General features: G+C 34.5%; 1 protein-coding gene across 6 annotated transcripts in view; it reads right to left on the bottom strand.

Annotated features, from left to right (window-relative positions):
- Positions 1 to 7,225: 7,225 nt before the first annotated feature.
- CMSS1 (cms1 ribosomal small subunit homolog) overlaps positions 7,226 to 17,791 on the bottom strand; it is a 167,855-nt gene continuing 157,289 nt past the window's right edge. For 2 of the 6 annotated variants that reach the window (XM_087937367.1, XM_087937368.1), the window contains exons 6-11: positions 17,445 to 17,504; positions 11,912 to 12,014; positions 11,276 to 11,336; positions 10,628 to 10,715; positions 9,772 to 9,821; positions 7,226 to 7,448 (exon numbers count right to left, since the gene is read on the bottom strand). In XM_087937367.1, the coding sequence (XP_087793493.1) occupies positions 7,365 to 7,448; positions 9,772 to 9,821; positions 10,628 to 10,715; positions 11,276 to 11,336; positions 11,912 to 12,014; positions 17,445 to 17,504 (446 nt within the window). In that variant the 3' untranslated portion in view covers positions 7,226 to 7,364. Of the gene's footprint in view, positions 7,449 to 9,771; positions 9,861 to 10,627; positions 10,716 to 11,275; positions 11,352 to 11,911; positions 12,015 to 17,444; positions 17,505 to 17,791 lie in introns of all 6 variants that reach the window. The other 4 variants (XM_026700849.2, XM_087937365.1, XM_087937366.1 and 1 more) reach the window with 3 other exon arrangements.

The raw sequence follows: 17,791 nt of genomic DNA on the forward strand, positions 1-17,791 counted from the left end.
AGGTTCTGCTCATTCAAGAGAGTAACTTAATTTAAATACTGCTCTTCTGTTCATGTGAAATACTATCTAGTATTTTTCATTTACTAGATGTAGATTCCATAAAGCTGGAATTTACACTAGAACTTTCTATTCTTTTTTCAAAGACAACACTTCTGCTTGCCTAGTAAATGATGGATTTCAGATTTGTTCCCCTTGCATATTCACTGGATAGTTTTCTTTTTCAGCCTCAGGTTTCCCATGTGCAACAGGGGCATGAGAATAAATCTACATTGCAGGTCTATTTTGAGTAGGTGTGTTACTGATTTAAGACATCTGAAGTGTAATATAAATATTGTTACATTAATATTATACCACAGAAAGCTTTATGGATAATTTATTAGCTGAAGATGTAATCTTTTCAGCTAAGAATATACCTGTATTTTTCACACTATAAGATGCATCTGACTATAAGATGCACCTAGGTTTAGAGGAGGAAAATAAGAAAAAAAATCAGACGGAGCCTGAGAGGACTACGTATAGGTGTTCTCCCATGTGCCAACTCTGCCTATTGACTCCTGCACTGTGGCAAAGAGACAGAAGAGAGGGGCAATGACAAAGACAGAAGAAGTGGGGTTCAGCACTGTAAAAGGACGCTGCCATGGCAGCCTAGCTGCTGTTCACCAAAGGATCAGCCCAAATGCACAGGCATTTCCACCCATTTTGGGGTTTTTTTGGTGGGTGGGGGGGAAAGTGAGTCTTACAACCCGAAAAATATGGTAGTTTATAAAAAAATAACCACCCACTCAAACTATTGTGGCTTTTTCCCCACAGTAATAAAACTATAGGCCTTGAAGATAAACTTTTTTTTATATTGCAAGCTATAAGCACATCAATATATTGTGCATACATTTGCAAATACAGGTCAGGATTTTCATACGTTTATAAATATACAGCTTGTTTTTCCAAAAGATTTTAAATACTTTTATGCCTTAAAAAAAAAACTCTGGTAACTTTTAAATTGTGAATTCTATTGTCAACTACATTAAAATGTGGCAAAAAAAATTTTTTTGAAAGGAAATTGCTGCTTGATGTAGACAGAGATTTAAATTATTGTTAATGAACCAATCATTAGCTTTAGAATTAAGGTACTTAATCTTGTAGTAATTATCTCTTGAAATGTATATATTTGAATTGATTAGTGACCTTATGTACAAAGAAAAGTATTGAACACAAAGCTGTATTACATTGCAAATTCATTTCCCTTTTTACCATGTTTAACTATGTATCAAAAAAGCACATGAAAAAGTGTGGATTTAAACTATTTATCAGCACTGTAGTGATGACAAAATGGAATATCCTTTAAAATGCAATAGCCCAGTTTTATGGACTTTTAAATGTGTTGTGAATGCATAAGTCAAGACTATTGTGTATAGTGTTGCTAAATACACAATATCTTATGTTAGCTCACTGGTAAATTTAATCGTGACAATCACAACTGTGTAATATAAAATGTTTAATTTCAATTCCATAGAAAATTGCTCTTGTGCCTTACTTCATTCCTCATGTTTTTATTTATACAAATTATATGTAAATTATTTTTCATTCTGTAATATAGCATTCTAAGGGTTGAATGTGTGAGAACAACTGATGTATAGATTTTATACTTTCACATGTTCTTTGTATTCATTCTTTTATGTGATTCTTTTGAACTCATGAGAATAAAATATGTGCCAGAATGGACTGAAGAAATTTGTGTGTGAATATAGGGTGGGAAGGTACTTTGGAAGCTTTCTGTTCTAACTCTCTGCTCCTGCAGGAGACCCCATACCATTCTGTAAAAATGGTTGTCCATCCTCTTGAAAATAACTTCTGGAGGCAACTTCTGGAGGCAAGCTATCCACTGATTAATTGTTCTCACTGTTAGAAAATGTCTTCTCAATTCTAGGTTGTATCACTCTAATGACCTTCCATCTATTCTTGTCTTGTAAGATCTGTTTTGTTGCTGTTAATAGACTTAATTGCCATTTTACACCTAATCATATTGGAATGCTGGTTGTAGCATATTAACAGAGATAGTTCCTGTCTGTTAACACATTTCTAGAAGGAAAACACAAGGAAAGTAACTCAAATATTTACGTGATAATAACTGTTTGGAGTTATCAGTTATAACTTTTGTTTCTATTCTTAGTTTACAACTAGAATTGGAACCTAAGTTCTTCAAACTGAATTGTGCAGGTGCATATAATGATGCAGATCAAATTTAGATGCCTTAATATTTCATTATAACTATAATTATTTATACTGTATATATTAACAATATTAAAAGATAAATATTAGATATATTTAAAGATAAATATTAAAAATAAGTATATAATACTGTACTTTTTGCACTATGAGACACACTCCCCCCCCCCCCCAAAAGTGGGTGGAAATGTCTGTGCATCTTATAGAGCGAATGTTGCTTAAACCTTGCCCACCTGCCAGCCCCATCCTTTGGCTGTTCTCCCTCCATGCACCCTATTTTCACCCTCTGAACACCCCATTTTTGGCCTGTTCCAGGTGGTGGGGGTTTGCGCTGCTGATCATTGCCAACCGCCACCCCAATGCTGTTTGCCGCTGCCAAATGGTGGTAGCAGCAATTAGCAGCGGCAATCCTTTCTGCCTGGAACGGGCCAAAAATGGGATACATGGAAGCTAAAAATGGGATTCGTGGAGGCCAAAAATTGGGTGCATGGAGGTGGTGATCCCTGCAGCCTGGAACAGTTGCTCGGCAGTATTTCGGGAGGCCGATCCAACCACCAATCAGCTGCTTGTGCTAAATCAGGCTGTGCTGAAGCCGATCAGGATGCTTGCTGCAAGGAGGCAAATTGCTGGGAGGCAGAGGCAGATTTTTTTTGTTTTCCTTCCCAAAAGCTAGGTCTTATGGTCTGCAGTGTCTTATAGTGCAAAAAAATAAAATAAATGGTAGTTATACTACCTAAAATGTCCAATGGCATCCAGTGATGTCATAAAGTAAGAAGAAAAACCATTTCAGCTAACTTTCTAGTGCCTAACGAAATAAAATAACTTAGGCTTCATAGGTAATACTGAGTTTTTTGAAGCTGTTGAAATTCTAATTATATTTTTTTTAAAAAAGGATTTTTAATATAAGGCAATTAAAATGACTATATGTGTGCATATCATACTAAAACCTACAAGTTTGCATATGTGAGTTTTTCCATAAATGATACAAATGATCACAATTAAATGCCACTGTAAGGCTACTTTCCAGTATCTTACTATATAATTATACATACATTTATGTAAGGTGCCTAATTGGAAGAATGACATATATTCAGGCCATTAGCCTTAGCTTATTTACAATATACAATCAAGCGGATCTTCCCTTTTATGGTCATAAAAGCTTTTCACATCGAATATTACAACATTGTATAAGGACATACATGAGTAATGGAAATGTATATATACAGTATATATGTCAGATGAAAACAGCGTACTTAAATTACAGCACCACTTTTTAGGTACTAATACTAATTCCTACTGTGCCTATATTAGCACAAACAACCTTCTTGCAAGTTTTTTACATTTTTTGTTTGACCTAAGTTAATACTGTATTTCATAAATGAATTCTAAATGTGCAGAGTGATCATTGCTATAGTTCAGGGAAGAATGAATACACGTAGTCATTATTTTCTTAGAATGTACTTTCTTACCTAGGCATGTTCTTAGCTCAGCATACTGTAATCACTCTGTTTTTGTATATGTTGCTATAATTAGGTAATACTATTTTAAATGTAACTTAAAAACTTTTAAAATAAAATGCACAATGTGGGATGTTTATTCTGTAAAAAAACTTGCATAGTGTAAAGCAGGAATTTAAAAAAAAAAACTGAATTCCATTTTTAAGCTTCCTGATACTGGATAGCTCAACAAAACCAACACTTTTTGTTCTGTATCAAGTGTTTTCCAATTGCTAAGATAGAATACATGTAGAATAGAATAGAATAGAATAGAATAGAATAGAATAGAATAGAATAGAATAGAATAGAATAGAATAGAATAGAATTCTTTATTGGCCAAGTGTGATTGGACACACAAGGAATTTGTCTTGGTGCAAATGCTCTCAGTATACATAAAAGAAAAGATGCATTCATCAAGAGTCAAGAATCATAAGGTACGACACTTAATGATAGTCATAGGGTACAATAAGCAATCAAATCATACTAGGAAACAGTATAAATCATAAGGATAAAAGCAACAAAGTTACAGTCATACAGTCACAAGTGGGAGGGATGGGTGATAAGGAGTGATGAAAAGATTAATAATAATAATTAATAGTGCAGACTTTATAAATAGTTGAACAGTGTTGGAATTTCCGGTTTGTCGGCTTCGGTGACAGCAGGGATTCGCTTTTCTCTGCGATCCCTGCTGTGCTAGCCGCCTTGGTGCCTCCGATCCTGACGGATTTGGAGGCTAAGGCTGCCCTGTTGGGGAAGCTGAAGAAAGGGGGGATCCGGACAGGGGTTGAGGAGTATCGCAAACCCCCTCCCCAGCCGGCAATAACCCCCTTCTCTCAAGATGGTGGAGCGGCGGTCTTAATGGCCGCCATAAAGAAGCCGGCAACTGGATAAAGAATGTGCAGGAGGAAGAAGAAGGAGTTTTAAAATGAAAGTTTTTTCTTGGTCGAACTGGGACCTTAAGGACATATTCAACACCTGGGAAAGTATTGGCTTTTTTCTGGACGCTACAATGTTCCCGATTGATGTTTTCAGCAGCGAAGAAAAGTGATGAAAAGGGAAAGTTACTCTCCCTCCCTTATGGAATTAACAAATGGACAAGGAAAACCTGCTTTTTAATAGAAGGTAAAACCTAAACCCCTTTGTTATAAGTGGGAAGGGAGAGGCTTGGAAAAAAATTTTTTTATTCTAAGACTTTGCTGGAGGAGATGCCTTGAAGATAAAGAGAATAGAAATTAATTCTAAAAAAGATTTAAAGCACAGACTGGACGTTTTTTCTTTCCCTAATTTGACTTCACCCTTAGAAGAGAAATTGTAAAAAGAAGTTTGTACTCTGCCTGGACTGTTTGATGATTATGGGATTTTGGGACTTTTGGGAACTGTTTTAAGTTTGAAAATAACTGATTGGCTTAATAATAAGAAGAGGATACAGAAAAAGAAGAAGAAACGGTTTAAAATGGCTCTACCTCTTGATGAACTAAAAAAACAATATTTAAAAATAAGGAAAGAAGGCAAAGATGTTATGGGAGAAGCCCTTTGTTTCCTAGATATGGCGCTTGTCATGTGTCAGCAAATTAAACAACAGCTGGAAGAAGCTGAGGAAGAAGAAGCCATTTTAAATGAACTAAACGGTGTGACTAAGAAAGAAAGGAGAAAGAGAGGAGCGAAAAGGAAGGACTTAAGAAATAAAAAAATATTTATGAAAGAGAAAAAGAAGATGCAAAAACAACAGAATGCTAGAAAGCAAAAGGAAAGAGGAATGCAACAGAAAGGGGAAACCAAGAAGGCAGAGGTTTGAAGAGGAGGGGGTAAAAAGTTTAGGCGGGCTAAGAAGGAAAGGGAAAAGGGGGAAAAAGGTTACAAAGGTATAAGACAAGATGGAGAAAAGAAAATTTTTTTTAGGGATAATGGGTAATGTATGGGGTTTTTTTTCTTAAAAAAAGGGGATTCTGCAAAGTACACATGAGTATTGTAATAGTGGTATTTGTATTATAAGTAGATAATCAGAACTTTTTAAGATCTAATAAAAGACTAAAATATTAAGGTATAACTTTAAAATGTTTAATAATGAATGATTTTAAGTTTTAATAAAACACTAAAGGGAATGTTTAAAATATTAGTTTAAATATAGAATTTAATGGATTAATGTGTTGACTGTTATGGATTTATTACTGTAGTATTGGTTTCTGAAATAGTAGAATGTACTAAGCAGAATCTGATTGGGATTTAGGTGTTATTTTAAATTTTAATTTAGGGGAATGATAGAGAGGCATCATACTCTGATTAGTGATTCCAGGGGAAACTATTCTTTTTTATATTGGAAATGAGACAGATGTAAATGGAGAAATGGACAAAAGATATATAAAAAAATTTTTTTTAAAAGCAAGATTAAATATATAAAACAGAATTAAGATGAGGCAAAAGTGGAGAGGAGTTATATAATAGATATAGAATGGTAAACAAGATAGGTAATGGTATATAAGAAGAACATGAATTCAATTGAAGTCCATACAAAAAGAGGTAATCTGGGGCCAAGTTACTTTCTAAAAGAAAGTTTTATGTTTTTATGTTTATGTCTTATGTGTGTGTGTCCAATTAAGAATTAAATAATAAAATCTCGGAGGAAGACTAGATGAGAACAATTATAAACAAGCCAGAGGAAAATATAAATGTGATGATTGAATAGCAGATAAATTAGAAAGGAAATATGATTGAATAATGATTAAAGAGAAACAATGTGGAATTTGGTAAAGGGAATTTACGTGTTTATATGGAAATGGGATAAATTATAAGTATGTGATATAAAGCAATGTGTTACCTGCCTTGTAAAGATTTACAATGGAAAGAGGTTTTATGTTTTTAATGTTTAATGATGTTTTGTTTTGTTTTGTTTGTTTGTTTGTAAAATCAATAAAACTTGTTTTTTTTTTAAAAAAAATAGTTGAACAGTGTTGAGGGAATTATTTGTTTAGCAGAGTGATGGCTTTCGGGGAAAAAATTGTGTCTAGTTGTTCTGGTGTGCGGTGCTCTATAGCATTGTTTTGAGGGAAGGAGTTGAAACAGTTTATGTCCGGGATGTGAGGGGTCTGTAAATATTTTCACATACATACATATTCATGTACATACATACATATTCTTCCCAATACAAAAGAGCATGAGAAGAAATTATTCTTTGCTTTAAGGGTTGCATAGTGATTGAATTTTGAGGGAAACTGGATTACAACAACATTGTGAAGGTGACAACAGGTTTAGGATATTTTCCATACCTGACAGGAATCCACATGTTTTTCTAGCTCAACAACTTTTCAAGGCAAGCTATTTTTTATTGTGTTGCAGATGGAATAGGGACAGATTGCAGCTAAGATGGCTTGTTTTATATCTGATATATGATTTTAGTCATGATTTTAGTCATGTTTTCTAATGATTTCAATTCATTTCTCTTAGATATGGGATTTTAAAACAACTTCTAAGCCTTCCATGATAGAAATTTGAAAAAATTCAAGTGGACATCAAACAGAATATTGTTTATTATAAAAGAATGCTGGATGACAAAAGGATCTGCCACACATCTTCAGCTTTGTGCAGTTTTAAAGCCAGCTCAATACAGCAGAGCCCAACAGATGATAGAATGAACTACAGGAATAATTATTAAAAGAGTCCCAACTTCACAGAGCCATTTCTGCATAGCTTGATTAATTCCATTTCTAGAAGATCAATTGTTTCTTTTTTTATCTGAAAAAAATATTTACCAGAAATTACAATGAATGCAGACTTTTTAAAATAAGTTTAAACATAAATCGCTAAAACCTTGCAGTTCTCCCATTTTAATATTTGCATAATAGAGCCTATAAATAGATATGAAATAGTAAGTATTCATTAGCATGCATAATAGATCAAACCTGATCATTTACTAATCAGCAGCTAATCATTTACTAATTAACTATTCTAAACCAGTAGCTTAACTACTCTATTATTTAAATTTGCCTGTAAAAATTCTTGAACATGTTTGAATGATTATCTTTTCTAATTTTAACAGTTTGAGCAACAATTACTATCAGTAAAAAAGTTAACTCAAACCAATTTCTACTGGGGTTACTGCCATACTTTGCTGCTTATTAAAAAGAATTTGGTGACCAAATAAGAAAGTGTCACCCTGGTCAGCTAAATGCTGTATCCCAGGCTGTGTTTGTGAAGTTGTTAGGTCTTGTCCCAGTGATAGGGGATTGAGTCTGGATGGGAAAAGGTGCGTAAGTGAGGATCTGGATGAAGAGAATCCTTTGAGAATGATGTGTCTTGGGAGGAAGTGCTACACTGAAGAAGCAAGTCTATGATCTGAGTGTCCTCTTGGACTTCTGGCTCCTAACAAAACAGAAAGGCAAGGAGACCAGCATAGCTAATATGCCATTTGAAGCTTTACTTTTATGCAAGGACCTTTGTACAACAACTCATGCCCTCATCATTACTTCCTTAGATTACTGTGATATATGCCACAGCTGGCTGCCTTTAAAGACCACTTAGAAGTTTTACTTGGTCTAATATGGAGCAGTTCAGGTACTTACTGGTGTTCACTAATGGAAGCCCCTTACTCTTATGCCATGGACCCTGCACTGACTTTCTATAAGAGTCTGGATACAATCTAAAGTATTGGTTTTACCTATAGAATGCTCTTTATAGCTTAGCATCAGCTTACATTCAAAATTAGCTCAACCACTTTGAGGAATCTCAAATTTGTGGGAAGGAAAAGCTCAGAGGTACTGCTTTTCTGAAGAATTCTAATCCTCTGAAGTAGCCTACCAATAAAGTTTCAACTTTGACACAGGATGCTTCATGGCAATTGAAGAATAACACCTGGTTTTCAATTTTTTTTAGATAATTAGGATTTTATTACTTTTATTTTGCAATGGATGGATTCAATCAATGGTTTCCATATTCTATAAAACTGATGAGAGTTTTGTGAGATTGCAGTAAGGAATAAATGTAATAAATAAGATAAATTTAACCTTTATAAAATGAAGAACATCCAGAAAGAAGGAAAATGTATAATTGTTATAAGGACATACATATCTCTGTAGACACCTGCCTCTTTTTAATAGACATTTTATTAACTGCAGTAGCTAATATGTAAATTTCACATTTGAAAAAAGGCCACAAGGGGGCACATTCTCTCTTTAGTTTTTGACATTTGTGTAGACCTAACTAGATAATTTTACCATTATTATAGAAAAAGAGTATTATATATGTTTGTATATAAGTGAAACATTTTTCAATTTATTTTTAATAATACTGTCCTTTTAAAAATAATTAAATTTATGAAATTGTATTAATTAACTGCAAGAATAATAATATAACTTATTTTAGTTATCCTTTATGAAAACTTTATATTAAGATGTTTTGCTTTATCACCTAAGTTTTTTTCATAAGTACAAGATTAGTTGGTTTAAGTTTTAAACATTTTTTAAAAGTTTTAAACATTTTTTAAAACTCCCTCTTTAGTTGGAAGTTAGGATTTGAAAGCAGAATCCTTATCAGTAAATCAACCAAAGATTTGCTAAATGATTTCTAGATCTGTTTTAAGATCAGCTATGATCTACAATCTCTACAATTTGAGAATAAGAAACTAAAGTATTACTATACTTGATGAATTCAGACTGTTCTCAGATAGGCTTTCTCTCAAACTCTGGCCCCTTGCTTTTAATATCCTAAAGATCTAGTCACATTTAACTTTTTTTGTAAAGCAATTGGGGTTTGAGATCCTTATGCTGCACTGGTATCTTGACTTTTATTTTAATATTTTTTTCTAATTTTAACATATGTTTTATTTAGTTTAATTTAAATTATGGTAATTTTCTGGCTATTGATTCAAGATAAAAGCTTGCTATCTGCCAGGAATTGTGAGAAGTGGGTATAATGCAAATGTGAAATTGTAAACAAGGCAACTTTTCAATTTGGAATGTATAAAATCCTACTTCCCTTCTCTTAAAAGTCTAGAATATAAACTATAAAATGTCACGATCAACATCCAACAAGCAACATGAACAGAGACAAAAGTTTGTACCTCTGGGATGTCAATTAATCTTCTTAACTTCTGATCCCTATGGTTCCAGTCTAAGATAAAATATTTCAAGGAAGTCAGCTTAAGGCCTTCTGAGGAGAAAGGAAAATATGGCTACAGATAACAGAACATTCGCATGTCAAAATGATTCTTAGAGTTGTTGCTATTCCATTCAAAGGCAGGTAACTTTTGCAGATTTAGGCCTGTCCATCTCAGCAGTTTAAATCAAAGATCCTGTTCAGCTTCTGAGTATGAAATCTTCCATCTTGACATAAAAGGAGGAAAAGCCAGGTGTTCAAAGTCTTATGGAAGATTAAAAGGGTGGAGGCCTGCCACATTTCAGGGGTCATAATGTTCCATAGGACAGGAGCTACGACACGGAAACCAAGCTTCCTGGTTCCAATCAGAAGACAACATTTGGGGGAAGGGACCAGCTAGATGTCCTTAGGGAAAGGCGGTCCCACATGTAGCCTTGCCATATGCTATATAGGACTTTAAAGGTGATGATCAGCACCTTGAATAGTATCTGGAAAGAAACTGGCACCCAGTGTAGTTTGAGCAGCAGAAGTGTTAAATAAATAAATCTAAGGACCCCATTACTGTGTGCGCTGCTGTATTCTGGACCAGTTGAAATTTTTGGGTGGTCTTCTAAATGGGCATGAAGTGATTCAATTGCACACACAAAAGGAACAGGGTTTGTGTCATGACACTGTTTTAATGAATTCACTTAACACCTTTTGTGCAGCAGCTCTTATTTCAGTAATTCTTAGCTTTTTAAAATTCTTCCTCTGATTGGAATAATTGAAAAATAATTATGTTTCATTTTCACATAACTTTAAATTATATTGTAACTTTCTACCTTGTTGTATTAGTGCTTTTATCCTTCCAGGTGTTCCAACTCCCACATGAACAACCTCTTTTTCCAGCATTTGCATTTGTTCTTGTATCTATTTCAAGAAACCAGAAAGAGGGAAAAGTAGATTAGGAGACAAGAAACTTAATTATAATCATTTCTTCTTTTCTCTAAAAGGTTCAAAATTGTATTACGTGACAACTCTATATGAAAATTCAACATTGTTATATGGAAAAACAATACAGCAAAGCTCAAAATCTATAGTTGAGCCAATCTACTTTATGGCAGGGCCCAACGGCTTATCGACTTATTTCATGTAATTGCTGATTTTTCATGTCTGAACACATATTGTTTCTCAGTTCCCCTGCTCCAAAAGTCTTACACTATGCAGAATGATGTTCACATGTTCACTTTTTTCCTATTTACGCTTCCTTGGAAAATGAAACATTGTGTGTTTCTTTAGAGCTTCGATGCCTTCTGCCAGCCATCAAGCTATTATGGTTATTCCTGCACTCCTTAAAAGTGGAAATGGGAGGAAGGGTGGGAGAGAGGGAGAGAGGAAGGAAGGAAGGAAAGAAAGAAGACTATATACATATACTTGCAGCATATTTATATTTAGATAAAATTATAGTACTTCCCTTTTACTGTATTTACCTTTAAATGTTTTGCAAATAATTTCATAACCTTCCCATCTCCTTTGAACGTTGCCATTGATCTAAGAAAGAACATCCTGTTAATAAAAAGAAAGCTGAAAACATGAAAACGACAGAATTTTTGCACTAAAATTTTTCCAAAAGAAAACGAAAACAGAAAAATATACATTAATTCGATTATGTAACTTGAAAGCCATACTTATGGGGCTTTTCTTCCTCAGCCGGGAGGAAACAGGAATATTTTTGATCTGTATGCAAGAAGGTTCAGGTTCAGTTCCTGAAGACTCATGCAAGTGGGAGCTAAGCCAAGGCATCTTGCAGCTGCTTCTTTCAAGCTTTTGACATAGTCTACTGATAGCTAATATCACCCGACTTGGTTAGGATACAGTTGACTAGGATGCATTTTTTATTTCATCCCCTGAATTAAAACTTTGCATATATGAATTCCTTTTTTTTAAACGCAGTTCAAATATATAGGCTGGGACTACACAGTATGTTTCCCAAGTATTGTGAGACCAGGATTTAGAGAATGACCCAGCCCTATTACCAATAGTGATTGAGAAAACCTGATACCCTAGTTGTCCTTTCATCAGGTGGTTTTGGGGAAAGGATTCTCTCCTGATGGCAAACAAGATACCTGATGAGTTCCAGACACCGGAGAGCAGAGCCGCAAATTACTAGCATCACTACTGATGACTTCTCTGTGTGGTTTTTACGGAGCTTTGCCCATTTAGGACAGACTGAAATGTGAAAAACAAAGATTTAATAAATACAGTAATGTGACATTATATTAGAAAATAATGAGGAAGCCTCCTAATGGAGCACAGACTCTGCCTACACAATTAACTAATATCCTAAATAAGTGAATCATGTAACAGCTTCTTTATTTTAAAAATAGATATACAGGGTGTACCAAAAGCCAGAAACCATAGGCCAATCACAATGTTCTATTAATTTTATTAATGTCCCCCCCTCCCCCCGAAATGTACTTAGGAATGTTCAAAGATCAGGTATCAACTGAATAAGGAAATATTTAGAAGAAAATGGCCACAAATTTGAACATTTAATGCTATTTATATAATAGGTTTATAGGCATGCCTGACTTTTGATATATTCTGTAATGAAAAATGAAAGTACATCCTAAATAATAGCTTACCATACTGTTCTTGAACACATAAATGAAAAAAAGAAAATTACTAGTGAATTAACAAAAAAAACAACTAGCAAAGTTAAATGTACGTATTAAATAAATCAGTTAAATGGAAGATAGAAGATAATACATATTCTATAACATATTAATATTATTATAGAATATTCTTCTCGATGCAATCACAACTCTTTGAACTCCAGTAATTTACATTAAAAAGTGACCAATATGTAGCCATGCAAGAAAAAAAAAACCACAAATATTGTTAGGGTGGAACTTAACATGAAGCCCACAGAGCAAAGCTTTGCCATTGGCATAAAATTCTAGAAAATACAAATTCTTTCTCAGTCCATTTAATGCCTTGGTTGTAATGTGATTGGTAATCTGCATAAACTATTATAAAATAATGCCAACTTTTTTAAGAATAACTGTTACCAGGCTATTTGACTTTAATATAACTGTCTAAATTCTGTAAGCAATTTACACTTTTTGTCATTGTAATGTGCCAAAAGAAGATAAAATACTCCCAATACAAATTAAATCAAACATATAATGTATAATAGCTTCAAACTCAAGACCTCTACAAAGGTATTTGGATAAATTTGCTATTTAAGTATGCAATAACTATTGTTAGGAATCTTTGTTATATTAAAACTGTATCTTAGATACATGAGATATAAAAATTGGAAGAAGTCTTAGAAAACATCTAGTTCCAGCCCCTGCAAAGTCTTAAAGAGGCATATATTTCACAGGTAGTTCTCAGTTTACAAGTGCAATTGAGCCTGGTATCTACATTGTTAAGGGAAGCAGTCATTAAATATAATGTCATGGGACTACCCATGATTGCTTTGCTCAATGACTGCAATCCTGGCACTCCTGCCGGATATGGCCATAAGTGATCATACAGGTCATTAAGTGGATAGAATCAAGAGTGCAAGATGACTCACGGGAAGGGAAGTCAGAATGCTCAGGAGCTGGCTTCCAGTTTGGGCTTCTTCGGCGATGGACCGAAATCCGCGATCGTGCGCAGTTTCGATCCGTGCTCGCCGCTGGAGCGCCCTGATCCTTTGGATATGGGGCTGAAGTCACCCCATAGAGTTGGCGAAGAGGAGGGAGACTGCCAGCTGAGTTGAGGGGAGTCGCATCTTTCCCCCTCAGCTGGTCTTTACTCTCTTTCCCAAAGGCGGTTGCAGTGGTGGTCAGAAATGGCCACCTCAAAGAGGAACCCAACCAGACAAGATTGAGCAGGAGGAAGACAAAGGGGAGGGCTTGACAGACTGGGCTAAGCAGAGATAACATCTATGCAAGGTACCCTGGAATTTAAATTACTTCTAAAAGATTTTTAAAGTGCCGGAGGAGAGAGGGAAAAGGAAAAAAGATTTTTTTTTTCTCACACCAACAACTGCAATTGGCTTTGAATGCTAAAAAGAAGAGATTTAAGCAAGAAATTTGTGTTAATCTACTTTGACACTAACAGGCAATTTTAAGCTGAAATTAAAGTGTCAAAGGGAAAACAAGGACTTTCTGGATATTCCAAAGCATTTAAAAGGAGGAAAGTAGAGGAAAAAAGAAAGGGTGGGACTTGGAAACATCAGAGAGTACCTCCTGGAAATAAAAAGAATTAACAGTGGAATTTTAACAAGACTTCCAAAGGATACATTGTAACTGAAACTTTGTTACAAGATAACAGAGCCCCTGGAAAGGGAAAGTAGAAAAAAGAAGCAAGAAGAAACAGTTTTGGATCATTTGGTGATTTTTGGAATTTTGGGTTTTGGATTTCTAGTGGACTGAACTAAAATTGATCGGGTGGTTGTTTAAAAGTGCTTAAAATGGCAGTACTCCTTGAGGAACTAAAAATGGAACTTAAAAAATGAAAAAAGAGTTGCAAGAGGGGCAGGATCCTTTCACTTCGCACTTCAATTCTTAGAAATGAAGATTTTGAACTATGAAAAACAACAAGAAATGCTTGAAGAACAAGAAGGGCTGGACAAAGAAGAAGCCTTCTTTAACGACCAAACAATTCCATGTGGGGTAAAATGGGAAAAGGGGGGAAAGGGAGTAAAAAACTCAAGATCTGAGGAAACAATTTAAAAAAAATAGTTTGAAAAGTAAATATAATACTAGAGAGAAGCAGAAGAGAGAATTACAGAAGGGAGAATCAGAGAGATAGGGGGACAAAAAGGGTGGTGAGAAAAAGAGGGGAAGATTAAAAGGAAAAGAAGTCATAAGGGATGGAAACTAGATATAAAGAAACAGGGGAAACGTACAAGGATTAAAGGTATTAGCCTATTTAAAATACATAGAGATAATGGTTAAAATATAAGTTGAAAGAGAGGATTCTGCAAGGGTATAAGAGATAGCATTGTTATATTGGAAATAGTAATGAGTTAGAAAATACGAAACAGGTGATTAAAGTGAAAGACAAAACTGGTATTGTTATGTAATGGAATGTTTGTTAATAATTAAATGAAATAAAGAGAGAAAGGGAAGAAAAGTAAAAGAAGAGGGAATAAGAGGAATGAACGAAAATCTGTTCTTAACGATTTATAAAATATAATTGAAAAGAAATGTAAAACATTTATAATGAAATCAATATGAGTTGTCAGGATAAATTTGAATAGAATAACCATTTTATTCATTATTATTATATATTTTTTTCTCTTTTTAGAATTTAGTGTGTATTTTTAAGGGAAAAAACCAAGCGGAATTTGGTTGATAAGAGTTATAGGATATAAAATAGATATTAGAAACTGGAAGTTAGAAACTGGAAGTTATAATTGTATAATGTATAAATTAAATGAGATTTGAATGGATAACAACTATAAGATATAAAGATGATACATTCTATTTGGTAATCACAGAGGAAACCTTGCTTTTTAATGCCTGGAAGGAGAGGGAATTGTTTTTTGTTTTTTTCCCTTTCGGGACGATGATGGAAAAAGAATGTATGAAATTGTAAGCAGGACAGACAAAAGTACAAATATAATGACTAGAAAGATATAGAAATTTAGAAAAAGATATGTAATTGAATTAGAAAGGAATGAAATAATCAGAAATAAGGTTGAGGAAAGTAAGGGAAGGAAAAAATTATTGAGAATATAATAATAGAATATAAAGATGAATATGTAATTGAGATTATGTCTGTGTGGAGATGTGATAACCTGGAATCATGCTGCTCTCAGAAAAGATATTTTATTTGTATGATGTTTTGTGAAAATCCAAATAAAACTTTTACCCCTCCCCCAAAAAAAAAAAGAATGCTCAGGAGCTGTAAAGCCTCCCTGCCAAAATCCAAGCACTTTCAGAGACCTGTGCTGGGCCTCCTAGACCATTCCCGAGAACTCCATACTGACTACTGTTAAAGGCTGTCAAAATGCCTTTCTTCTGAGGATTCGATTTTCCCACTGGGAGAGCTCCGGTGCAAGGATACAGACAACTGCTTGAAAGCTGGATCTTTTTTATTTTTCAGGAAGGCGAGAGATAGCAAGAAGTCTGCGTTCCTGGGCTAGCTAGCTTTGTATGATAAGTCCCTGATTTTTTATACCTTTTCTCCTTTTGTGTGTGTGTGTGTGTGTGCTTGTGTTTGTATTTCTTAATGTTTTAAATCCTGTCAGGGGTTGTCTTCATTTCTGCCGGAGGGTAAACTCCGCGGCGTGCAGAAGGCAAACTTTGCGGGGTGGTTTGATTGGATTATTGGTTTCATCCTAATCTTTTTTTTTGCTTAATGGTTTCTTATATTTGTTTTGTGGCAATCTCCTGTCTGTCTCCTTTGCAATATATTTTGTGTCTTTTGTCTGTTTGTTTTGCTGATTTGGCATGTCTTGTGTTTGTAAGGGTTTTCTTTTCTTGTTTCCTTAGTTTTCTTAATTATTTGGGCTTTTGTCTAAGGGGCTTCTTTAATACCTTTTATTTGATTCCTTTTCCTATGCAAGTTTGTTTCATGGCTGGCTTGATGTTCCCTTTGGGCTTTTCCTGCTTGGGTGACACCACTGTCCTCGTGAAATTCCCTTTCCACACTACAGAATCACACTGCCTCTTTGCTTTCTGCTTAGATATTGGCATCCTCTTGTATGACTGAGAATCAGGAACTTGCTGATTGAATTCAGCCCCCGACTCCATGAGTGGAAGGCAACTGAATTCTTTCAGTGGGATGGAGAAGCAGAGATGAAATTATTAGCATGTGGGCTGTTTCTTCATCTGGTTGAAGGAATTCAACTCACCTCCAGGTGTGGAAGGGAACTTTCAAACCACCAGGATCTAAGTTCCATTTCTGCACCTTGCAGGAGGATGTCGTGCAGAAGGGTGCAGAAATAGAACTCAAATCATTAGGGCCTGAGTTGTTTCTCCACTCCGCTTGAAGCCATAATGGATAACTGTTGTTACTTAATGCTGTATAACTAAGAACTTGGATTACATTTTCAGGAAGCTGAAGAGTTTAACTCCCTCAGCAGGCAGCTCTTTCAGCCAGTCTCCAAAAAGAAGAGGGATTCTTCTCAGCTTGCAAACTTCCCTGATGGCTTCCTCATTGACATTCTGAGGAGCTGACAGAAAAAATTACAAATGGCAAGCACAAAATTGCGGGCACCTGGAAAAAGCTCATATCTGTGAACAGATTGCCAAGCATCCAGATCGCGATTACATAAATCTCATAGGTAACTGAAAATAAAGCAACAACAACAAAACTTTAAATGTGTTTCAAAATTAAACATATTTAAGTCCATTTTTCAATTCAGCTTTTACAGAGGGATTATTAAAATGGTTTGTTCTCCCTATTTGATGGTTCCTGAGTCTTTAGTTTTTGATTATCAGCGTTCAATTATACCCAAACTACATTATGAATATAGCATATGAAACGAGAAGCTACATTGTTCAACATGACAGAATAATACTTTCTACTATAAAGTAAGCATTTTTGAAAAAGCATAATATAAACACATGCATGTACAGTATATTATCTCAAATTATTTTAAGCCTTTTAAGAAAAGAATAACACAGAATAATTTCTAACTAAATTACTACTTACTTTCTTTCAGGTAGGAAGTAAAGCTGTGGGTGAGATCATTGGCAGGGAGGAAACAGGAATCTGAAACCATAATAGACAACTATTGTTGCTTAATGTATAGCTAAGTCCTTGGATTAAATTTTCAGGAAGCTGCTTTATTATAAACCGGGAAAAATGCTCTTTCAGAAAGCAGAATTTTTCAAGCACCCAAAATTAATAACAAAAAGCTTTAAAGTGGATTAACCAAATGATGGGAACAATATTTAGATTCTTTTCAAAGTTATCTTCCCATTATCCTTAAATATATATTTTATTGAACTGGATGTATTTGTGATGAGATACTTTGTAGCTTTCCCATTTGAGACCAG

This window comes from Pseudonaja textilis, chromosome 7, assembly GCF_049901715.1.
Source record: "Pseudonaja textilis isolate UNSWEBS1 chromosome 7, rPseTex1.2, whole genome shotgun sequence".
NCBI lineage: Eukaryota > Metazoa > Chordata > Lepidosauria > Squamata > Elapidae > Pseudonaja > Pseudonaja textilis.